General features: G+C 36.9%; 1 protein-coding gene across 9 annotated transcripts in view; it reads right to left on the bottom strand.

Moving 5' to 3' along the window:
• Positions 1 to 26,477, bottom strand: part of APC (APC regulator of WNT signaling pathway) — a 154,441-nt gene extending 127,964 nt beyond the window's left edge. For 4 of the 9 annotated variants that reach the window (XM_036020655.1, XM_028508348.2, XM_028508347.2 and 1 more), the window contains exon 1: positions 26,094 to 26,476. Coding sequence is in view for 4 of the 9 variants with exons in the window: in XM_028508347.2 (XP_028364148.1) it covers positions 26,094 to 26,258 (165 nt within the window). In the remaining 5 variants the exon portion in view is untranslated. Of the gene's footprint in view, positions 1 to 26,093 lie in introns of all 9 variants that reach the window. The other 5 variants (XM_028508345.2, XM_036020660.1, XM_036020656.1 and 2 more) reach the window with 3 other exon arrangements.
• Positions 26,478 to 26,751: the final 274 nt, after the last annotated feature.

Here is a 26,751-nt window from a genome sequence, read left to right as displayed (position 1 = left end):
AAGAAATGGATTGAATTTTCTTTCACATTCAAATACCTTAGTCAACAGATACAATCAATAAGCATCTTGGTCACAAACTAGTCTGCACCTAATAGAACAAGATAAAGGCATTTCCTTAATCTTTTCCCAAAGAAGGTCTACTATTTATCTGAAATAGATTTGCTTAATAAAATATTTGGAAATTTCATAGAAAAGAGATCTTTTTGATACTTGTTCTTTTACAACAGAAAACACAAAAGTCTTTTTTTAAAAAAAGTCTCCTATGCGGTGGTAAAACAAGTTGGCTGGATTTATCTACCATTTATTTTATGCAGCCTATATCAAATCTTATTTGCCTGGAAACTAAAAGGATTGGTTCCCACCCTACCCACTAAGGCCCCCAACTGCGTCTTTTGAAATTATGTTTTGTCAAACACTATTCTGGTATTAAGAACACTATGCTGCTTGAAATATTTTTTAAAAATACTCAAGAAACTTAAGTGCTGTTTCTTCTAGGGAGTAGCAGAATTGAGTGGCACTTTTTTCAATGTTTAGATTTTCAACAGTGATCAGTACTGCTTTTACATTAACAAAAAAAAAACAACAAAAATGCAACCCAGCACTAAGCTATACTTAACAAAAAAGTATCCATAATTGACAGCTTCTAGAAAGATCCTTTAGGATTAGGATTTTCCATCTTTCATAGCTTTCAATAGCTGTCAAAATAAAAGTCAAAGTTCATTAGCACCACAGGTAAGGTCTTTTATGACCTGAGCCCTACATAGCTCTCCAACTTTATCCATGGCCACCCAACCACTCCAGCTATACTCTAACCACTTGGACTCTTGTGCACTGACCACCTTATTGTACTATTTTGTCCACTGACTTATATTTTATGACTCACTTTAGATGACATCTCCCAAAAGCCTTCTCTAAGTCCTCTCTCTTGCCAGAGAATTAGATCCTTTCTCCCTCAATATGCTTATTCAAGCTCTGTCCCTGAGCTTCCCAGCTATGTCATTTATCACACACTTGAGATTACTTACTTCCTGATATTCCTCACTAAGCAACTTGAGGACAAGACTCTTGTCTTGTATGTCACATTGTTTTTCAACAGCCAGTATTCTACCTGGTCCAAAGTAATTACTCAAATATTGATAGAATACAAATGAACTATTTCTCATATGTCAAGGTCCAATTCTGCCAAGCTATCTCTATCCCAAGTAGTCAAATGCTTTTCCTTCTACATTCCTGTAGTACTTGATTATCAACTCAACTTAGACCTATTTCTCTTCATAGACTCTGAGCTTCTGAAGATCTGCCTTCATATTCCTAGCTACAAGCACTGTCCTCGGTATCTAGCAGAAATTAAATATTTGTTGAGTAAATGACATGAATATTCCTGAAAAAATACAAGTGGAAAAAAATCAAGCATAGGGTATACTGCTCATTTATTTCTGTATCTTTTTTAAAAGATTTTATTTATTTATTTTTAGAGAGGGAAGGGAGGGAGAAAGAGAGAGAAACATCAATGTGCGGTTGCTGGGGGTCATGGCCTGCAACCCAGGCATGTGCCCTGACTGGGAATCGAACCTGAGATGCTTTGGTTCGCAGCCCACGCTCAATCCACTGAACTACGGTAGCCAGAGCTATTTCTATATCTTTATTAATACTAAGAGATCATAAGCTCTAAAAACATTTTGTGCTTCTTTTATGATTAGGGATAGGAAGCCTTTAAAAGACTAAACTATTCCTCAGGCAGCTCCTTAACCCCTGACTTCCTGAAACTGTTCTCTTTTTCATCCAAACTCTATACTCACTTCTAACAATAACTCCCTTTACCCCATAAAATTACAGCCATTCCAGTAGCTTAGAAGCAAGGAAGTCTCAGTTTAATGGTGGTAATGGTAAGTTAAGGGGAGAAACTTTTACTCTAGGATAACAAGAGGAGATGAAATGTTTCTGACACCTCAGAATGAAAAACTGAATACATTTTCCTCTAGAATTAGTGTTGCTCAATGTTATATATGGTAGTTATGTGAGTTAAGTACTGTATATGGATTAAAGAGTCTGTGGGGGAGGCTGGGGACATAATCATTACAGTCAATACTATTCCTAAGGGACAATACCAGATGTTTGGATTTTTCAACTACTATGTATTCCTCTTTTCATATTTCCCCCTCCCACAAAAGAAATTCTGAATTTCACAAGTTTTACAGGGTTTAACATATTACTATAAGACAAAGGTTTATGTAACTCACATAATGAAACAGTATACTTTAATACTATATTAAAATACAAAAGATCAGTGTACCAATAAATTAGTCAACTAACACCCCTATAACTTCAAGCTCTTCAGTGAATATCCTCTTCACCTATTTATCTTAGTTAAAATCTCATGACACCCCTTTTCTGCACTTTTGTCAATGGGAGACTTTTCCCCTCACACCCCCACACTTTAGGCCAGATATAAAGGGAGGGATGTTGAAGGGGTCCAATGGACACATCCAAACTATTTTCATACCTTTAAATACCCAAGCTCTTTGACACACCACTGAATTCAGCTGTGCAATGACAACTGTCCCTAGCACTCTTTCCCATTCCTATCCCAGTCTTCCCTCTTAGACTTCAAAGTCTGTGGGTTACTCATCTAATACCCTGGCCTCTTTGTTTCTTAACTTCTTCACCCTCCAATACCCATTCCCATGGTCACACTCAGGACCTAGCCATCATCAGTAACTGTACCTACTCCAAATCTTAATTAAAAATATCAATTACTAAAGTTCTAGTCTCTGAAGCATACCTCCTGTCCCTCTAGTTCACTTTACTACCTCCGAATGCAATATTCTTTTACCTCATTGGGTTCTTCAATCTGTGTTCTCACCATTTTTCACTATCATCTTTGTTTTTCTCAGGCCCAATATTAACCACTCCTGTTCAATAACTCCAACCCTTCATTCCTCTCGCCCTCTATTATTGTACATTTAGCTGAACTATTATTCCTCTTTTGCATGCCTACATCAGAGCAGCTTATTATTCAGGAATGGGGGGAGGGAAATGAGAAAATAGAACTGGCTAGTTCCACTTTAAATTCACAACTACAAACATGAAAGGATACTTAACACTGCCTGAAGATACTTCTGTCCTTCTTAAAAAGTCTGCTTTCCCAATCTCTAAGATAACTTTTCATACCACTTTTCTCTCTTCAAACCTGTAACAGACCTATTTTCTTACCCATGGCACTCTCAGTTGAAGACCTACTGCATTCCATTAGAGAGAAATTCCCTCATATTTCTCTACCAAGTCTATACAGTTTTCCTCCTATTGAGCTGGAAAAAGCACCTTTGCTCCTCACTTGGGCAATAAATTCCAACTACTCTTGTCTTTTTAAGAAGTCACCTTTGATTAGCTCTTCTCTCTCCCAAATAATCAATTTCTCCTTTTCTACTGTATCATTTTTATGAACACACGTACTCTAGTATCACTTACCTTTACAAACCCCTCCCACACACAAATACATATGACTTCATTTCTCTGTTCTATTAAAAGCAAAACTTCTTGATCTAGTAGCCTTCTTTTCCTGTCTCTATTTTTCTCTCCTCTAATTCACTTTTTAACCTACCCTAATCCTAAACAATTTCTTGAAGTTCAATTGTCCAGGTCACTAAGGACCATCAATGTGGCCAAACATTATTGTCTTAGTATAGTATCTTAGTATAACAACCTCTAATGTAATATTAGAAAAAGCTGGTCACTCTCTTCTACCTGAAAGAGGCATCTTCTTTAGGCCTCCATGACACATTCTCAGGGTTTTCTTCTATCCTCTACTTTCCTTTAATGGTCTGCCTCTTCACTTGTATTCTAAAAGATGGAGTACCTCAGGGTTTGTTCTAGGACTGTTTTTTCTTTTCAACATTTTCTCACCTAGTCCTGTCTTTAAATATCATATATATGATGCTAAATCTCAAATTTATATATCTATCCTGACCCAATCCTCTAAGTCTAGCTGATATTTCACTTGGATATGACACATTTAAAACTAAACAGACATCTGATCCATAAATCTTCCTGCCCCCTCCCAACCAGACTTAAATTGTTCAAACTGTTACTCCTCTAAAGATCATTTTCAAACATAACATAGAGGCAATTTTTTCTCAGTTTCATCATAGAGTGGCAGCCTTATTCTTCCATACTATTCCAGCAGCATAAACATGTCATCTTACATTTCTGATTATAGTCAGAATTCATTGTTCTGTAAATGAAAGATACCCATATCCATTCAGACTTCTGAATGACACCTGGACCCAACAGTTAAGATAAAGTTTAAGTAAGATCTATAAATGAGGTAGACAAAGCTACAGAACATATCCTATAATTTCTAAGAGGAAGCTAGCTTTAATATCTTTATACATTCCCAGTTTATGTGAGTTTTCTTCTCATTACATAAACATAATAAAAAATAAATCACTGCAAAACACTTGACAATCAAACAAGCACTTTCCTGAGCAGTACATAAATAATAGCATTTTGGAAGCCTTAGGCTTCTTTTGCATGAATTCACCTTGAAATCACCACAAACACCAACTTTAAGAATGTAAGAATGCTGATTCAATTCTTATTTAAATTGGGGGGGCAAGGGAGAATATGGTTGGGAGGTACCACAACCACCTTCTAAGAAAATTCCCAAAGACCTTTAAATCTATTAGATTTATTCCAGCCTTTCTATAATGCTCTCCCATGCTGATTAGAGCTGACCTATGTGACCAATAAGACATTGCAGAAGTGTGTTGATTTCTGAAACTAGGTCAAATAAACATTCTAGCTTCCACCTTAGTCTCCTGGATTGCTCACTCTGGAACCAGCCAGCATGTTGTGAGGATACTCAAGTAACTCTATGGAAAGGCCAATATGGGATCCAGACTAGTACCAACTTGCAGCTAAATGAGTGAATGATTGCCTTGGAAGCAGAGCCTCCAACCGCAGTCAAGTCAACAAATCTTGCTCATATAGACAGAGAATAAGCAAAATATACAAATTCTCTCACCCCAATATAATCCACAATGGAATTCCTCACATCCACCTTCTTGTGTGGCTAGTAAATAAGCTACCTAGACTGATTTTTCTAAACTACCTTTAATTATGGGACCACTTTTGTTAAATTATAAACCAGTAGGATTTCCACATTATCTGAAGTATCACATAATGGAATATCAGTAGAAAACTGTTTATCCTCTTTCAGTACCTGATCTGTAATTTTTGAAGAAACTTCTGAGCTTAAATAAGATCATTATAATTTTACATTCTTAAGTATGTCATATTCCAGAATGCTAATTTTTTATGAAAACACAAATTAGACTCTACCATAATAGTATGCCCTCATAAAGAACATCCATAGCTATGTTTGTGAAATTTTGAGTCTTCTGTGGACTATAGTTTGAAAGAGTAAACAAGAAACAGTGGTTGCCTCTGTGCAAGAAATGTGGGTGGCTGAAGGACAGGAGTAGCAAATTTTCATTTTAAACATACTTTCTTGTGCCTTTTGTTTTTTTAAACCCTCACCCAAGGATATGTTTGTTGATTTGAGAGAGAGGAAGAGAGAAAGAAAGAGACACACACACATCGATGTGAGAGAAACATCGCTGGATGTCTCCCATATGCGCCCCAACCAGGGATCAAACCCACAACCTGACAACCTGGGTATGTGCCCTGATCAGGAATCAAACTGAGACTTTTTGGTGTAGGGATGATGCTCCAACCAACTGAGACACATGGCTAGGGCTCTCTTGTACTTTTTGAGATGTGTGCATGCAATATCTGCTCAAGGAGATAATATTCTTAAACGATATAATATTTTGAGGCTCTTTTCCTGACAAAGCTGCATTTTTATGTTTAAAATGAGAGATCTAAAACAACTTTTGTACTTATTCAAAACTGAGATTAAAGAAAAACCTCACCTAAAATGAAATCAAGAGGCCAGAAGGGGGAGCTCTGACACTGTACCACTGGATGTCAATTACAGGAAGCATGGTTAATTACAATCCCTCAAAAGAAGAATTAACAGGAAAGAATCATCAGTGACAGGCCCCAACAGGAAACGATGAATATTGAATCTATTACAACAAATGAATACCCCAGCAACCCGGCCAATGAGAAATCTTCATTTTCCTGAACTCTCATTTTTCCAATGAACTTTTATTCAAAACAATCCCTCCCAACTTCCTCTTTTTTCTCCATAAATAGCATTCCTTTCTCTCTCTCTCTCTCTCTCTTTTTTTTTTTTTTGTTGCCTATGGCTTTTACCATAGCTTGCTTCTCCCAAATTGCAATTCTTTGTTGTTCTGTAATGAACCTATTTTTGCTGGTAAAATAACAAATTTTTATTTTTAAGGCCAACAAAACTATGCTCATTACTTTTTGGGGGGGCCTACCAAGTAAGACATTATCTCAGTATCTTATAAGTGCCTACTTTTAAGTTTGAGGCCAAGAAGTAAGTTATGTTACAATCCTGGAAACAACCAAGAAGATAAGAAACTATCTGGCTTTAATAACATGAAAGTGGAATATGATATTTAAAATTTTGTATGCACATCAGCTTTAAAAAGGTTATCTGATAAAAACCATATACAAAAACCTACTGAGAACATCATACTCATTGCATAAAAACTATAAAAGCATTTCCCTTAAGATCAGAAACAAGACAAGGGTGTCTGCTTTTGCCACTCTTATTCACTATAGTACTGGAAGTTCTAGCCATAGTGATCAGACAAGAAATAAAAAGTCATCCAAATTGGAAAGGAGGAAGTAAAACTATCAGTATTTGCAGACAATATGATAGTGTGTGTACATAGAGAACCTCATAGACTCCACCAAAAAAGTGAATTCAGCAAAGTAATGGACAACAAATCAATATTCAGAAATTGATGGCATTTTTTTACACCAACAATGAACTACCAGAAAGTGCAACTTAAAAAAAATCCCATTTACTATTGCAACAAAAAATAAATAAATAAAGTACTTAGGAATAAATTTAACCAAGGAGGCAAAAGACTTGTACTTAAAACTATAGAATACTGAAGAAAGAAATTGAGGAAGATACAAATAAATGGAAGCATATACCACGTTCATGGATTGGAAGAATTAACATCATTAAAATGTCCATACTACCCAAAGCAATCTACAGATTTAATGCAATTAGTATTAAAATACTAATGGCATATTTCACAGATATAGAACAAATACTCCAAAAACTTATATGGAACCAAAAAAGATCCCGAATAGCCTCAGCAATCTTGAGAAAGAAGAACAAAGTTGGAGGGATCACAGTACCTGATATCAAACTGTATTACAAGGCCACTTTAATCAAAATAGTCTAGTACTGGCATAAGGACAGACACATAGATCAATAGAACAGAATAGAGAGCCCAGAAATAAACCCATGACTCTATGGTCAATTAATATTTGACAAAGGGGGCACAAGAGTACAATGGAGTAGAGATAATGTCTTCAAAAAATGGTGTTGGATGAAGTGGACTATACATGCAAAAAAATGAAACTAGACTACCAACTTACACTACATACCAGAATAAACCTAAAATGGATAAAAGACATATATAAGTCATGATACCATAAAAATCCTAGCAGAAAACATCAACAGTAAAATTTTAGATATCTCATGTAACAATATTTTTGCTGATATATCTCCCAGGGCAAGGGAAATAAATGAAAAATAAACAAATGGGACTACATCAAATTAAAAAACTCCTGCACAACAAAAGAAATCACCACCAACATGAAAAGGGAACTGACTGTATGGGAAGACATATTTGCCAAAGATACATTGGACAAGGGCTTAATCTCCAAAATATACAAAGAAATCATACAACTCAACACCAGAAAGACAAACAATCCAATTAAAATATGGAAAAAGGACCTGAACAGACACTTCTCCAAGGAGGACATAAAGATGGTCCATAGACATATGAAAAAACACTCAACATCGCTAGCCATTAGAAAGATGCAAATTAAAACCACAATTAGATACACTTCACACCTGCCAAAATGGCTATCACTAATAAATCAACAAACAACAGGTATTGGCAAGGGTGTGGAGAAAAGAAAAACTTAGTGCGCTGCTGGTGGGCATGCAGACTGGTGCAGCCACTGTGGAAAATAGTATGGAATTTCCTCAGAAAACTAAAAATGGAACTGCCTTTTGACCCAGCAATTCCACTGCTGGGAATATACCCTAAGAATCCCAAGACACCAATTCAAAAGAACTTGTGCTCGTTTATGTTCACAGCAGCACAATTTACAATAGCCAAGAGTTGGAAACAGCCTAAGTGCCCATCAGTAGATGAGTGGATTAAAAAACTGTGGTACATTTAGACAATGGAATACTACACAGCAGAAAAAAATAAGGAATTCCTACCTTTTGCAACAGCATGGATGGAACTAGAGACTATTATGCTAAGTGAAATAAGCCAGGCAATGAAAGACAGATCCCATTTGATTTCACTTATTAAATTAATGAGCAAAATAGAATCATGGAACAGACTGACAGCGGTAAGAGGGGAGGAGGAAGGTTGGGACTATTTGAAAGAAGGTGAAGGGATTAGTCAAAGAACATACATGAAGGACCCATGGATATGGGTAACAGTGTGGGGACTGACTGTGAAAGGTGGGGTGGGCCGGGCAGAGAGGGGCAAAGGGGAAAAAACTGGGACAACTGTAACAGCATAAACAATAATAAAAAAAGTTATCTGAGGTAGTTGTTCCCTATAATACCTCAGAAAAATATCTGGGAAAAGGCATAGTTAAAACATAGTATGTCCATGTTCTGTAAATGTAAAAGATGTAAAAGCTAAATCAACAAGAAGGTTTTAAGTGATCTGTCCTGATCTAGTTAAGGCAGAATCAAAGACTTGAATCCAGATTTTATTTTCTACCGAACCACAAGTGAACTATATAAACTATATCTAATTTAGAAATCTAAATATATTTATCTTCAATAGAGAAGTATCTTCCTATACCAGTGGTTGGTCCTTAAACTTCACTAAAAGTTGGAAAAATATAATGAGGATATGTGTGCCATGTATGAGAAACATTTGTGTGAAATACCCTAATTAAATTAAATGTTGAGTATCAGTAATGTAAGTAATAAAACCAGAAGCCTCCACTACTGGGTTTACAGAAGGTCTTCAGGAACTTTATTAAGAAAAAAATTAAAAGACAAATAAGTAATTTTAATTTGTAACTGAATAACACTGAGATAGATTAGAAGGAGAATTTTAAAAATCACATACGATAGTCTCTTTTTTCAGGCATATAAAGCAGTATTCCAAATATTTCATTAGCTAGCTGTTATCTGTATTGCAATGCAAACCTTTTGTCAAAGACCTAATTATACACTAAATTGAGACTCTCAAAATAAACTAATAAATCATAGCATGTGGCAACTCATCATAAAATATCATTAAATTGTGGGGAAAAAAATTGTACCAGTAAGTACTTCTAAAATATAGCACACAAATTCTTCCATAAAAGTGAAGCAATAATTGGATTTTAAAGCTAGCATAATATATTGATATGACAGAATTGACTTTTCTCTCGTATGACTTAGTTTTTGAGTAAGCCTTAAATTTCTGGGAAAATCAGCAACTTACTTCAACCGAAACCCAACTCAATAATTCATTAGAATATATATGACATTAGTGACTGTTAAACCAAATGAGCACAATAATTAAAATACATTGGTAGGTTTTGTCCAGTGACAATTTTTCCAACCTATAAGTTTATTTTCCCAACTGATAGCTCATGTTATCTTTCAGTGAAACTAATATGTAAACTAATATTTGTTAGAGAAGGCAGAGGAAAAAACTCTGTGTTGGTACTAAGAAACCACAGGAGAAAGGTTTTTAAAATATTAGAAAAAATATCAGTCTCTGAAGTGAAACTATGGCAAAGACAAAGAAACAGAAGAAATGAAAGTTAAAGAAAGACTAGAATGAGAAGCTTAGAATGCCAAAGGCCTAATTCAACAGAGGTGCTAAAATCAAGCTCTAATAAACTTAGAAGAATATAATAGGAAAATGTGTGTTACAGCATTGCAAGATTTTGGAAACAAGAGTTAATAAGCACATGAATAAATATGCTAAATGTTAGGAGTAGAACAGAAGCATTCAACCACTGTCTGAAGAAGTACTTGGTGTAACCCAAGAGCTACTTTATGGGGGATATTATTGAAGTAAAAATCTCCAGAAAACATACATGAGTGCACAACTCGGGAACAAATGCTGAAACCGAATGCCAAGACAGACTGACATCTGAATTTAGTCATAGACAGCAAACCTTAAGAAGTTAAACACTAGACTCACAAACTGAATTTGGAAAGTTAAAATTAATTGCATTTGTAATGACTATCAGGATAATCAAGACACATTAACATTTATCAGATATTAATAGTTACTGATAAATCATCATGTTAGCTTTGCCCTGGTATGGCTAATGGTATCATATGGTTGAAACAAACTTTAGGAAACTATGAAGAGGGAGAGAGCTGGATTTTAATTCAGCCTAATTTTAGGCTAGTTGAGTTACTCATCTTCCTTGGGCCTCTGTTTTCACATGTTTAAAATGGGAAATGGGTAGGAAGGGAGAGCACATGAGAGACCTAGTGATATCTAGAGTCTCTTCCAGTTCTAAACTTCTCTGTCAATTCATTTCATCCTTTAGTTTTCTAAAGGGAAGTCAGCAAACCTAAATTAAGAGCTGTTCAACTCTAACATAGCAGGAAAGTAAAAGAACTATAATTAATAAGAATCTTCAACTTAGAATTTTCTTTTAATTGAGAGAAAAAAGGACCAAGTAAACAAATACAAGAATTCCAGGTTTCCTTAAGAGAGAACTGCTTTTGCATTTTGTTTGATGCATCAATGTAGGCACAAAGTGATGGATGGTATTTCATGCTAACAGCTGTGATTAACTCAAGTCAAATGTCTTTAAAACAAAAATGTAATGGCATATAATGCTAAATTTTCAACATCCCCCTACCCACAAAAGAATGTCAATTTATTTAAAGATTGCTACAGTTTAGATTGCCAATAGGATTTCTAACCTGCGTCTTTGTTCTCCTACTTAATAGATTTAATCTCAGAAATCAAATGCAAATTATACACATATTATTTTATATAGATGTGGGTAAAAGACTAAAAAATCATATTCTGTCCCTGAGATATACCAAATAACACTAAAAATAAAATATATTTAAAAACACAACATCCGCATGGCATCTAGAGAGCTGTCACATTAATTATTAGAAATGAACTCACTTCTGCTCTAAAATACTACGGAACAAATTGTTAGCAGTTCTTCCTTGGCTCAGTGCTTTTTCCCTCTCTCTTCACACATCTCCACTTCAAAAATGTTCACATTATATTCTCTTTGTTCACTTGAAGGATAATTCCCACCCCAATGTACTAGCTGCATACTACATGTATTACTGACTACTTGAGTCAAATAAAATATCTTCTGCCCCTTTCCCTTGGGACTCTGCAAAGTATAGGAACTTATGTGATAACACATGCTGAAGTATTAAAAGGGAACACAGCTTAATGTTTACACTTCCCAGGAATCTCATTTTACTATAAAAGAGGCCTTAACACAAAGGAATGACTAATGTAGAAACGTTAAAGTCCTCCCTGAACAAGATAGTCAAAGAGATATCTGGACTTTTGCTTGTAGAAATAGCAGACTAGGCAGGCAATCCAGACCAAATACTGTTCTGAAGTCAAGTTTAAAAGCTAGATGAAATATTAAAATAATCATCTTAAAACATAAAGTAACTACCAACATAGTAAGAAATAACTTACCAGCTCAAATCCACTGAAAGTAAAAACCTAGAAAGGTGAACTCAGCTTTTGCCTTTTGTGGATTTTGCCAACAAAGAAGTAATATTTAAGAATCTGACCTTTATGGTTTCTTGCCTGCCTTGCAGGACTGGGAGACAAAAGTTGGAGTTTGAGACCTTTCAAAGGTAAGGACTGTAGTAAAAACATGCATGGCTTTGGGCTGAGACTCCGAAGAGAGGCACCCTAAGAAGTGTAAGAAGGAACCAGATGGAGCCCAGAAAAGGACAACTTGAAATTGGATTAAGATGGTCTCATACTCCCAGGCAATAGCAAATGAAAATCTTCTCTAGAGAAAAAGTAACTTCATCTTATATATCAAATTATTTCTACAACAGAATACAGAATCAGAACTAAGAGAGACTAGGCAATATTGAAATTATCAAACACAGGCTTAAAAATAAGTATGCTTACTACATTTAAGGGAATAAAAGACAGCACAACTATTTTTGCTCAGAATTGAAAACTATAAAAAGTGACATGGTTGATATGAAAAAGTACCAAATAAAAATCTAGTATTAAAAGATACCTGGCTGGCGTAGCTCAGTGGATTGAGTGCAGGCTGGGAACCAAAAGTGTCCCAGGTTCGATTCCCAGCCAGGGTACATGCCTGGGTTGCAGGCCATAACCCCCAGCAACCGCACATTTATGTTTCTCTCCCTCCTTCCCTCCCTCCCTCTCTCTCTCTCCCTCTCCCTCTCTCTCTCTCTCTCTCTCTCTCCCTTCCCTCTCTAAAAATAAAAATAAATAAAAAATCTAAAAAAAATGTATAAAAGACAAAATAACCTAACCTAAGAATATACTGGATGAGTTAACAACAGATTAGACCTAGGTGAAAAAACTCTGAACTCTAAAGATTGGTCAGACCAAACTATCCAGAATGAAAACTAGAGGGGTAAAAAGAAGGAACAGAAAAGGGAGTAAAAAACAGAGTAAGATGGACTAACTTACAAAAGTGAAGACCCCAAAGAACAGAAGGAACATGGAGTAAAATATTTGAAAAAATAATGGCTAAGAAATTTCCAGGACTTGAAAAAGACACCAATTTACACATTCATGAAGCTGAAAGAATCCAATGCCTATAGCATAGTAAAACAACAGAAAATCAGAAAAAGATAAAAATCTTAATAGCAGCCAAAGGAAAATGACAGATAATTTTAAAAGGAAAAAGACACAAAAAACTGATGTCTCAACAGCAATGCAATGTGTTGAAATAAACACCAACACAGAGTGTGCTGAATGAAGTAAAGTAACTGCTAGCCTAGAATTCTTTATTTTTTTCAGATCACCTCATGATTTTTTTAAATTTTTATTGCATTTTTTCCATTACCATTTAGTCCCCTTATGCCCCCTCCCCTTGCAATCACCATGTTATTCCATGTCCATGGGTCCTTTTTCCTTTTTGCTCAGTCCTTCCACCCCTGACTCCTCCCAATTAGCTGTCATCCTGCTCTCTATCTATGAATATGTCTCTATTTTGCTTGTTAGTTCAGTTTGTTCATTAGAATTCTGTACTTACCAAAAATATCCTTCAAGAGTGAGGTAAAGATGTTTTCACTCAAACAGAATAAAGAAGTTAGTTCTAAAGGGTGTGTTTTAGATTCTACAAGATCAAAGAAAATGATCCTAGGTAGAAAAACATAGGAAACCTAAGAACAAGGTAAGTATGTGCATTAAACTAAATATGCGCAGTATAAATGAGTGACAACAATAACATTGAAAGAGAAGGAAAATAAGAATGAATTAAAATGCACAACAAAAATCCTACATAAGTAGGGCTATGAGTAAACAGAATTAAAATTAAAGTGCCTCACCTGGGAAGAAGATAAAGGTATCAATTAACATTAGACTTTATTAAGATTCATACTGTAATTTCTAGAATAACTAGTAAAAGAAGAGAAAAAGTGGTGATAATTTCCAAATAATAACAGGGAAAAATCTGAATGATAAAATAGCCAGCTAATCTAAATGGCAAAAAGAAAAGGGAATAGTTATCAGGGCAGACATAAGTACATAGTAAGATGGGAGATTTAAATACAACCATGTCACACAAGAGACATGACCAAAACACAAGAACACAGAAAGGTTGGATGTAAAAGAATGAAAAAAAATAATACCATGCAAAGAGTAATGAAAGAAAGCTGGTGTATATTAATCCCAGACAAACCAGATCTTAATACAAAAAGCACCATCAGAATAAAAGAGGAACACTGCATATCGATGTCACTAAGAATATATAAGCACTCCACGTTTCTAACAATCTACTAACGTAGTCTCAAACACCCAAAGCAAAAGTTGAGAGAACAAGGGGAAATAATCAAATCCACAATCATGATGGGAGATTTTAACACACCTTTTTGTGTAACTGATTGATACAAGCAAATAAAAGATAACTGATGATACTAAAGATCTGAAATACAGGATTAACAAACATTATCTAATGAAAATACAAAGAACATTGCACTCAATAACTGCAGAGGAAAAAAAAGACACTACACTGAACCATAATGCAGATCTTCAAATTTAAAGGTCTGAAATAACAGACTTTTGAAACACAGTGTGTTCTCTGATTACACTGTAATATTAAAAATAAAAAATAAATTTAAAAATAACTAGAGAATCTCTATGTAGCCTGGGGGAGTGGAGGGAGACAAAAGGGGGAAAATTGGGACAACTGTAATAGCATAAACAATAAGATATAGTTTTTAAAAAGTCCATGTGTTTAAAAGTTAAGACATACAATACTTCCAACTAATACAAAAGTCAAAGTAGAAACCAATGAAAATTAGAAAATATTTTAAAATTAGTTAAAAATCAAGGTTTGAGTACTACACCTAGCTAAAACAGTGCTTACAGGGATGCTTAGCATTAAGTGCATATATTTAAAGAAATGCTGAAAAGTAGTACATTACAAGAAGTTAGCCAACAGTAACTCCCCAAAAGTAAAATAAATAAAGAGCAGAAATCAATGCAATAGAAAAGAAGAATATAATAAAAAGAATCAAGATTCAAAATTTGGTTCTTGTGAAAGACTACCACAATAAATCTCTGGTGAGACTGATAAAAGAAAAGGAGAAGGTACATTTAGCCAATATCAGACACAAGAAGTGATTTTTTTTCCTGCCGACCTTAAAAGGATAACAGACTATTTAATATGAACAACTTTATGTTAGTAAATTCAACAATTTAGATGAAAACTTACCAAAATAATCATGAGACACAACCTGATCAGGCTTAAAAATGAAAAATCAAAATAGTAATAAAAAACAAAACAAAATAAAACCCCCAAGCCCACACAGCTTCTCTGCCAGATTCTAACAAACATTTAAGAAAGAAACAATTTCAATCATAAATAACCTCTTCCAGAATAGAAAATAAGGGTCAGCTCATTTTCTAAGGCTAGCACGTTGATTTCAAATTCTGATAAGGACAGTATTATAGGCCATCTCACTCATGAACACTGATGCAAAATCACAAAATATTAACAAGCTGAACCCAGCAATATATAAAAAGCATAATACAGTAAAACCAAATCAGGGTTATCTCAAGAATCAAGTTACATTTAACATTTAAAATGAAATATAATTCAATATATTAACACTAAAGGAGAAAGTTTATATGATAATGAAAAGTTGTCCCCCACAAAAGCATTGTTCAAACAGAACAAAAACCAAAATTTTTGGTAGAGAGGTATAGAAGGGAACTTCTTTAATATGATAAAGTTTTTAACAAAAACAAAACAAAAATCAAGAAAATCCTTCAGCAAACAAACTTGGGAATAAAACATGAAGAGCTCTCACTTTGTGGTCAGGAACAAGACAGAGAGAACAGCTCTGGGATGATGGATGCCAGTGTTCTACTTCTTGAGTTGGGTAATGACTTCATGTGTGTTTATAATCACATGCTTCGTTTTATGTTGTATGTACTATTTAGAAGCAATATGTTCAAGCAATACTTGGAAATAATCAAAAGGCTGACCTAGACTGTCAAGCATGGAAATTCTGTAGGTCCTAATCTTTCCCCCATATGATGGATTTCAAACCAATTAACACATATTGGGCCTGTAAAACATTGTACAACCTGGCAACATGCATTATGAAACTTAAAAATGTTTGTATCCTATAATCCAGTAATTCTATTCTTGATGGCCTATCCTAAGGAAAAGGTCAAAACAAAGAGGGGAAACAGTGTGCTAAGATGTTCATTGCACACATGATTAAAAAAAAGGGAAAACAATTAACCAACTACAGGGAATTGTTAAGAAAAATAATTCTTTCAATGGGATTATCATACAGTTCATAAAAATAAGACACACAAAATATTCTAGGAAATGTAGATAACCTAATGTTAAAAAGTTATATATACACATATGTGTGTATACATACACACACTATTTATACTATGACAAAAGGGAGGGGTATAAAGGGCCTAGGCACAGAAAAAAAGAGAAAATGAAAGAGGGAGGGAGTGAGGGGTACAAAAAGACAAAAATTGTACTGGTTTTCTTTATATGATGAGCTTGTAGATGTGATCTGTACTTTTTATTGCATTTTCTGACTTTTCTTTAATGACTATATAAAACTTTAACAATGGTGCACATTACAAGAACTGAAAAAAATGATTATAAGCCTAATGTATCCTAAATATTAAAAAATTACTTCAAACTGTAACTTCAACATTTCAATTTGTATTTCAATACAATATAATTCAGGTAAATTATTTCCTGATATTTAAATTATAAAAATCTATAATATGCTAATTATTTAGAATACATAATTTCTCATTTAGTATTTAAAATGATATAACTTTTAAAATAAAAGATATATAATCTCCAGTTTTCTTGTTAATATTCCCATAATTTTAAACCCATTTGTTCTTTGACAGCAAAAAAAAGGAAACATATAAACAGGCTTGAAGTATTCATTCCTATAAAAACAAAATGACTGTTAGTCTCTGCATAAAAGATTGTTATGGCTCCTCGCTTTTTGAGCAGCCATTTTTCAACCTTAGTGTTGCTAATACCTTAGTATTTTCTGACTAGTTGTGAGGTATGTCTCAAGTAACTTGACATCAATTATAAAGTATAAATGTTTTTAATGCTTATCATTAGAAATAATAATAAATTGAAGCAACTGTAGGTCATCCCTGTATCACTTAACATAGTTTGCATTCCAGTGTGCTTTATGGAAAGGGAGAGTGTAGAGAAAAATCTTACACTTGGAAATTTCACATTCACTTATTCAACATTTACTAAGTAAGTTTCCATTTATGAGGCACCAGGAACTAGAGGCACTATGCTAACAAGAGAAAGAGAGTTGAAAATAATTAGATCATAGGGTTAAATATAACTGTCATTTTAGCATTTAAAGCCTTGAACAGACTCACCCAACCCTACTTTTCACTATTTGTCAGCACACTATCTTCTCTATTTCCCTGACTTTCTTTTAAAACACTACCAGCTTTGCCATCTCTCCAGCTGTTTCCCCAATCAAAGTGCTTTTTTGTTCATTCACCAGCATCTATAGAACGCTGACAATATGAAAGGTACTATGTTTGGCATGAGAGAAGGAAAAGCTTTTTCTATGCTTTGAAGTCCCATCTTGCTTTCAAAGAAATATCCACTATCTTCCTTGTACTCTGAATGCATAACTATTAATGTCCAAAACAGTGGCTAACAATCTTTGATATAAGAAACCACTTTTTAAAAAAATTTTAAGTATATTTTACTGATTATGCTTTTACAGTTGTCCCAAAATTTCTTCCCTTTATTCCCCTCTGCCCTATACCCACCTCCCACCAGTGCTTCCCCCCACAGTTCATGCCCTGGAGTTGTACATATAAGTTCTTTAGCTTTTCCATTTCCTAAACTACTTTTAACCTCCCTCTATTTTGTCCCTCTATTTTGTCCCTACTATTTTGTACCTGCTATTTATGTTTCTTATTCCTTGTACGTTTTCCCCCATTCTCCCCTCCCCTTCCCCACAGAAAACCCTCCATGTAATCTCCATTTCTGTGATTCTGTTCCTGTTCTAGTTGTTCATTTTGTTTTTGTTTTAGGTTTAGCTGTTGATAGTTGTGAGTTTGTTGTCATTTTACTGTTCATAGTTTTGATCATCTTCTTTTTCTTAGATAAGTCCTTTTAACATTTCATATAATAAGGGCTTGGTGATGATGAACTGCTTTAACTTGACCTTATCTGGGAAGCACTTTATCTGCCCTTCCATTCTAAAGGAAAGCTTTGCCAGAGAGAAATCTTGGATATAGGTCCTTGCCTTTCATGACTTGGAATACTTCTTTCCAGCCCCTTCTTGCCTGCAAGATATCTTTTGAGAAATCAACTGACAGTCTGATGGGAACTCCTTTGTAGGTAACTGTTTCGTTTTCTCTTGCTGCTTTTAGGATTCTCTCCTTATCTTTAATCCTGGGTGATGTACTTATGATGTGCCTTGGTGTGTGCTTCCTTGGGTCCAGCTTCTTTGGAACTCTCTGGGCTTCCTGAACTTCCTGGAAGTCTATTTCCTTTGCCAGGTTGGAGAAGTTCTCCTTCATTATTTTTTCAAGTACGTTTTCACTTTCTTGCTCTTCCTCTTCCCCTGGCACCCTTATGACTCAGAGGTTCCTAACCCTCTCCTCATTTTTTTGAATTCTCAGTTCTTCAATCTGTTCTGGTTGAATGTTTATTGCTTCCTTCTGCTCCACATTGTTGATCTTAGTCCCAGTTTCTTTTCCTTCACTGCTAGTTCCTTGTATGTTTTTCATTATTTCACTTTGCATAGCCTTCACTTTTTCCTCTATTTTGCAACCATACTCAACCATGTCTATAAGCATCCTGATTACCAGTGTGTTGAACTTGTTGAACTGTGCATCACTTAGGTTGTCTATCTCCTCATCACTTAATTCTTTTTCTAGAGCTTTGATCTATTCTTTCATTTGGGCTATATTTCTTTGTCTTGGTGCACCTATTATGTTGTAAGGGGCAGAGCCTTAGGTACTAACCAGGGCAGGGCTACCCAGGTTGCATTGTGGCACTGTATTTGGGGGCAGGGTCAGAGAGGGAACAATGGCACTTGCTCACCAGCTTTCAGTCACTTGCCCTGCTACCCACAAGCAAACTGGACCCTTCTGGTGCTGATTTCTGGGTGGATGGGTTTATGCACATTCTAGGACCCTTTGGGTCTCTCCAATGAACTCTCTTGTGATGATGGGAGTCTCTCCCACTGCCTCAACCCCCACAGATTTTTGTAGCCAGAGGCCCTGAAGCTTTCTTTTCCTGTGCTGGAACCCTGGGTTGCACAGTCTCTCTTGCTCCCCAGTTGTTCCTCCTGGTTTATCCACATGCAAATGTGGGTCACCTGGTCCATCAGTGGCTGTCTTGCCCGCCTGGTCTTCCAGCCACCTCCTTGCTCTGTATCCTCTCTATCCCTGCTGCCCGTCTCCACTCTTCCTACTGATCTGAATGAATATTTCTTCTTTAACTCCTTGGTTGTTGGACTTCCATACAGTTTGATTTTCTGGCAGTTCTGGTTGTTTTCTGTTTTTAAATTTGTTTTTGTCCTTCTTTTGGTTGTGCAAGGAGGTAAATTGTATCTACCTATGTCTCCATCTTGGTTAGAAGTCCAAGAAACCCTTTTTAATTGCAAAATATTTCATAAGTCCCCTGTTCACTTCCCAGGTGATCTCATCTGGTCTATGGCCCTACACATCATTCTTGCACTGATAATTTCCAAGTGTATACCTCCAGCTCCACCTCTCCCTTAAATTCCTAACATGTGTATGCCTATTCAATATCTTCACTTAATATTTGACAGATACCTCAAACATATACCCAAAACAAAACTCCTGATTTAAAGCTACAAATCTGCTTCCCACCAACCCTCTACCCCATCCCATAGTCCCTATCTCAGTAAAAGGCAACACCTTTCACCTATTGCTCATGTTGAGAAATTTGGAATCATCTTTTACTTCTCTTTCCCTCATACACCACATCTAATCCATCAATAAATTCTAATTACTCTACTTTCGAAATCTATCACAAATCTGACCACCTCTTTGCTCCTCTATCATGACCACCTTGTCCAAGCACCATATTTCCAACCTAGATTACTGTAAGGTAGTCCTAACTGGTTTTCTTGCTTCCACTCTTGCCTTATACAATCAATTTTCTACACATAGCCAGACTAATCCACAAAAAAGCAAGTCAAATTAAACAAGTCTAAGCTTAAAACCTTTCAAGGTTTCCATCTTATTCAGTATAAAATCAAGGCTTTAAATGACCTTCAATGACCTGCTTGGTCTGGCTTCAGCTTACCTGTCCTACCACCTCTCCCATCACCTTCCCCTTTACTCACTCTACTTCAGCCACTCTGGCCTCCCCATTGTTCTCCCAACATGCCAAACATACTTCCATCTTAGAAGTTGTTGCTCCCTCCAGCTGAACATCTTCCCCCCCACAGTTCTATGACTTATTCTATCACTTCATTCACATCTCTCAACTCAAAGGGCCCTTCCCTCACCAATCTATCTAAAGTAGCATCCCCTTGCTCTGTCCTCTGAATGTATTTTATTTTGCTTCAAAGCCTAGTTGACTGTGTGTGTGTGCTTGAACACACATATAATGTTCATTGACTGTGTCCCTCACGAACATTTGAGTTCAAACAGAGCATAGACTCTCTTTTGTTCACCACTGTTGCCACATTATATCCACACAGCAGGTTCTCAAAAATATTTGTCAATGAATGAATAATGGTAATTACTTTTAGTTTTGCCGAGAAAATAATGCCAAAAACATTACCCATATTTAGGGAGGCTTTCAAATGAATTCATACTCTATTAATCATAAGAGCATCACATACATGGGTTGATGAAGTAAAATGTACATAATTCAGGGTTCAGTAACAACTACTGAAGGAATGGGCCTTCTGTGTTTGCTTTGATCCTTGCCACATCCTTCCTTCCTAGGTTATTCATTAATTATTTCCATAAACAGTTATTGTGTACCACTAAACCCAAGAGTAGTCTAGACACTTAGAATACAAAGATACTCAAGACAAGGTAATGGGTGAGACATATGAAAATAATATCTATAGAGCATGACATGTAATAAAAGTTATATAAGATTATAAAAAAGGTACATGACAAAGGAATTAATCAGTTTTTTCAGAATACATGTTTTAGGGAAGGTTTTAGCAGTGATGCATTCAACAAATACTTGCAAAATCAAATACAAAAGATTTTCTTCATTTTACTTTATACGCAGAAATGAGAATATTAAGTCTGAAAGTGCTACAGTAATTTGCTACCATGAGACAAGCTGGCCCAAGAATAAAACCAAAACAATGGGAATGACAGAGCAGAACAAATCACAGAAAAACTGAGCCAAGTCCTTGATGATTTCATGTGAGCCCCTGGATGAAGCAAGCCTTAGCAGAAATTTAACTACAAGATCAAATCATTCCCTTTATTGTTTAAGCAGTTTTGAATCTGGTTTTTGTCATTTTCAATGTAAAAATACTGATGAATTTCAATGACTTCTTTCAAAAAGCAAAACATTTGCATATTTCAGTGTGTAAGGGCACTAATGGCATTTTTCAAGGGATGATTCTTGTTTTGTGGGCAAACATCACAAGACACTTAGTGTATCCGGCCTCTACCCAATGTCAGTAGGACTTCATAATCACTGTACCCATATATTTCCAAATGCCTCCCACCCCCAAGGGGAACAACAAATCTATTTCCTATTAGCTGTTATATGTACCCAATTCTCACAGTGGCTCTAACAGGTATACTTGAATGCAGTTAACAGTAACCTTAAAAGAACTGGGATATATCACTCAAATTATCTTAATTTTACATACGAATCCAATTTAACATTTAGAGGTATAGCTTATATCAACTCTTGGGGTAAGCAGTGCTTTAAGTCTGCCACTACTATCTGGAAGTTCTTATTTATTTAAACTTACTTCTCTATACAATACTATGAAGGTATGTAACTGACGTTTGTTACCTTCCCTTCAGCCATTTGCCTAGCTTCTTCCTAGACTGAAATGCCAGATAATAGATTTTCCTGCCCCCTTGCAACTAGGGTATGGGTGTGCCAGGATAAACACCTGATATATACACCTTCTACAAAAGGTTTACTTGCCTCATCAAGAGATGGGAGGGCAAACTGTCTCCTCTTTTTGGTGGCTGTGTGGGAAGAGGAGCAGAAAGAGTGATCTGCGAACCTGAGAGCCTGAGCACAAAGGTCAGCACACCAAGGAAAAAGATGGAAAGGACCTGGATCCTCAGTAACACTGTGCAGCTCAACTAACCACGGAATCCTCCAACCCTGGACTTCTTTTTACGTGAGGCACTGTTTAAATCTCTGTAGCTGGGTGTTAATAACCTGGGGCTGAATTAATACAAGAAGCATGCAAGATCTGAAAACTGATTGCAAGTGGGATAAGAACCAAGATAACCATAAGGTTTCAAGACTGGGTGGCTGAAAGAAAGGTGGTTAGAAAACAGAAATTAGGAGGAGGAAAAATATGTACACACAGCACATATAAACACACTGAGGGTAGGTGGATATAAATCAAACTGATTCAGTTTGGAATGGCTTTTGCTTACAGTAGCACATGTAAGATAAACACAGCAAGCAGTGGAAGTGTAAGGTAGAGTTACAGAACTGAGAATCATCTGCACAAAAATGATGATTTATATAATAAAAAAAGAGATACAATCACCAAGAGAACACAATGAGAAGCACAGAAAGATCCCTGAGGACACTAGTTACCTCCCCAAGGATCCATTCCACTTCCCCCTCATTTTAGATGGAATTCATCCACTAGCTAGGCCAATTAGAATCATTTCCTCTCTCTCTTGACAAAAATATTGTGATAGACATGGTAGCATGATCTTCTTAATTTATTCAATCGGAATAGAGTTTAAGACTTTGGGGAAAAGTGTGGAAGAGGAGCTTTCTCTCTCTCTTTGGAAGTAAAGAAAGAAGGCTATGATATGAACATCGCTGATAGCCATCCTTTTACAAGGAGAGAAGCCAGTCTGAGCACGAAGCCCGAACAGGTGGACAAAGTTAAGAGAAGAGCAGAAAATGGAATCTTAGCCCTGATGACATGAGCCTATGAACAAAGTACCCTTTAAGCTATTCTAGTTATGCTTTTGTCCATTACATAAGCCAATACATTTCTTTTGTTTTTAAATCCAGTTTGCATCTGTAACTGATGTAGGATAGGGAACAGCTAATTTTAGGGGAAAGAACAAAGTCAAAGCAGTGCAGGAAATGTAAAGAAACTTTCAAAGAAGTAGGATACTTCCTAATTAGGAAGTACAATGTAGGTAGAAGAACCAAGATATCAGATCATTTTATTCCCAGAGAGTATATTTCACAAATAGTCTAAGGAAAGGAAGGATGACTGAGGAAAGGCCATTAGATTTGGTAACTTTTAAATAGAAATTTCAGTGCTGAAATAGTAAAGGAAGTCAGGGTGAAAAGGAAAGGCTAACTTTACATTTATTAAAAACTCCATAATGCACCAGCACTTGGATGGACATTTAACATGTGTTAAACTCCTTTAATTACAACTCTGTAAGGTATAACATTCTATTGTATTTTATAGATAAAGAATAGAGTCTCAGTAGTTGCTTGCTCAGCCACATAGCCACTAAGTGGTTTTAAAAGACTTCAAACCCAGATATATCTGACTCAAAAGTCAATGTTCTTTCTACTGTATCAGGGTAGTGGAATGAAAGTATGAGTCTTTAAAGAATGAAAATACAGTGACACAGCAGGCTGAAGATTCAGACTAGCTTCCTTGAGTTGCACAGCACACAGCACTGCATTTGGCAGTCCTGGAAAACATACAAGTATGTATGTAGGCCAGAGAGGGAGACATTGAAGAAGTGATAATACACTGTTCCAGAGAAAGAAAGATGGAGATGGATGATCATGAACACATCTGGAGGGGGCTGCTTTTGAAAAAAAGGAAGGACATTTCTTCCTCTGAGATATGGGTAAATAAGGAAATGATACTGAAATGGAAGAAAGGGAAGTAGGAGTATACCTCAGATGGTTGAGATTTCTCTCAGTAAAGGAAGAGATCAAGTTATTTCCTATAGAACCTTTATTTAGGAAATGAGAGGAAAAGGTCCAGCAGAGAGTAGAGCACAAACTGGTATAAAAACTAACATCCTTATGTAACTGTCACTTGCATTGTCCAGGATTTCAGGGGTCAAACCGACAAAGCTAGTGATGAGGCTTATTCAGGACTAGAGGCTAGAAAGGTAAATCTACAGAACGCAAACCATTTTAGGGCATCAGTAAGAACTTTGTAAAGGTGATGATAATGGGATCCTGGTTGGATAGGCAAACAAGTGAAATCAGCAGAATGGGTTGGATGAGCAGATAGACAAAGGGGGGTTCAAAACAAGAGAGAATGAGAGAGAGAGAGAGAGAGAGAGCGAGCCAGCCAGCTCGCACATGAGTGAGCAGAGGTTCCATAAGAGTGGATAGTGAGATTTTATGGAGCGTTTATGGTTACGAAAGTCTTTTCACACAATGCTTCAAATTATTTGCCAGAGGCAGCAAACCATTGATTGGGGCTCAGCAGTCCTACTCTCTCTTCAGCCAAAAGCATAGAATTGAGAGACAATCAGCTCTAGAACCATGTAGTCCCTGATTGTAAAAAAGGGAAGGCTACCAACAAACAAATGAATGAACTAGTCCATACAATCAAACACAGAAATATCTCCCCTTCTTTTAAACTGAAAAATTCTACTCTAAATTTGAGAAATTCATTAAAGAGGTCATAAAGTCCACAGCAAAGAAGAAAACATATTATGTATCATGAAGTAAAATAAAAAGTAAATGAATCTGTCAGGCCAATTGTAATTCACATGTTAAAGACCTTTAGTAACTACAAAAAGGCAAGGATAGTGTGTACTTTGATAACTTGAGGGCACCTAGCATATCTTAAATAAAATTACATTGCTCATTTTCATAAATAAAAAGGGTCCACCCACTTGCAATCTCAAAGGAGAGGCTACCATTTTTATTGTAATATCACGTTTACAATTTGGGGGCTCTTGACACATTATCCAACTATAGGGAAAGATGGGAGAATCAGCCATGGCAACTTCCTCCACTGCTGCCACTATCATCTTGCAGTTTGCACTTATAAACTCTGGCCCCATACCACATTATTTAGGAGTTTCTTATTAATTCAGGCTCCCCTTGCCCCAGTAAAAAAGGAGGGAGAACTGAGACTGGCACAGCCTAAATTGTATAGAATGTGGCAAGTACTATAAGGATTGTTCAGAAGTAGCCACGATAGAGAATGGAAGAAATTTGAGAAGTTTGGAGTTTAAAAAGCTTTTCTCCATTTTACTCCTTTCTAAATAAAACAAAGGGCTTGTACAATAAGGGATTCTTCAATGGGTAATTTAAGCTAACACCGAATAAAAGAATAAATCACTTATCCGTTCTTGTGCCATTACATGTTATCTTACATTCATAAGGCCATCTTTTTTAAAAACGAACATGTCTCAATTCTCTCACTAGATCTAAAAAATTTACGTTCCACTTCAAAAGTTCAGAAACCAAAGATTTATTATAGTCAGAAAGAGATTAATTTAGAGGAACAATCATTTCCCATCATAGACACCATGTCTCTGTTTTGCAAGAGTTCGATGGGCCACAGAGTCAATTTCCCAAATCACTCTGGTCTCCTGGGGAGTTAATTCCCTCATCAAGATGAACAAAATTCACTGGCCTCTAGATAACAAGCCTTTTCTTTGTAACTCTATATATCAGGCTATCGGCTAATGTTCCCAGACAATTAAAAACTTTTAAAGGAAAACGAGCATCGAAACAAGAAAGATGGGGGGAGGCGACTAACCCAGGAGGGGCTGACGACCCACCCACCTAACGAGGAGAGACAGCTTGTAGGGGTGAAGATTCTTCGGGAGGCAAGAAAGGAGCTAAAGTCTACAGGCGTCACAACCCCCTACCCACCGTGTAAGAATGGAAGACCTGCAAAGCCAGGGGCCAACTGGAGGCCTTGAGAGGGGGCGCGGGGCGGGGCGGGGCGGGGGTGGGACGTGGAGACGAGAGAGCTGCAGCCTCGGACAGGGCACCAGTAGGGTCCCTAGCAGCGGCAGGCAAAACGAAGATTAGCAGGGGGAGGAGACACCAATGCCTGCTGCTTTACTCACCTGCCAGACGTTCGCCCCGCGGCCAGAAGCACGGACGCCGCCCTGGCGCTTCCTCACCTGCGGGACACAGCCTTTGCCGCCGTCGGTGCCCCAGAACCCCAGAGTTGAGAGTGGTAACGAAGCGGGCAAAGAGGCCTCCGGACCCGAGCCCAGAGAGGTGTACATAGGGGGCACCGGTGGCCCGGGAAGGCAACTCCTTGTGCACCTTCCTCACCGGCATCCAACAACGCTTCCCGGGAACAGCATCGCACCAACCTCCACCCGCTGTTCCCGGGCCTTCGCCCGCAGCTCCCCCTAGCAGCGGCAGGGTTTCCGGCGGCAACACTCCGCCCCTTTGCTACTTGGCCTCCGCCATCTTGTTGGAGGTGGGAAGAATACAGTGCGCCTGCGTGTAGGGAGACTGCCGGCGTCCCGCGGCCCCGAGAAGAGGGGACTGTATTGCGCAGCCGCATTGGCGGCCAGCTCCCTTTCTGCGGTCCTCATTCACGTTCATGTTGCTTGCAGGATTTCTGCTTGGGAAGTTGGTCCTCCGAGTCCGCAGACCTCATCTCCTTTCCTGAACTATGCTGCAGCCAAATCAATACACCCTTCTACACACCCTACAGTCAGATATTCTTCAAAGCCTGCTATGGGTCAGCCCCCACTTCTAGGCGCTGAT

Source organism: Phyllostomus discolor, chromosome 3, assembly GCF_004126475.2.
Source record: "Phyllostomus discolor isolate MPI-MPIP mPhyDis1 chromosome 3, mPhyDis1.pri.v3, whole genome shotgun sequence".
NCBI lineage: Eukaryota > Metazoa > Chordata > Mammalia > Chiroptera > Phyllostomidae > Phyllostomus > Phyllostomus discolor.
This window is presented reverse-complemented; position numbering and strand designations above follow the sequence as displayed.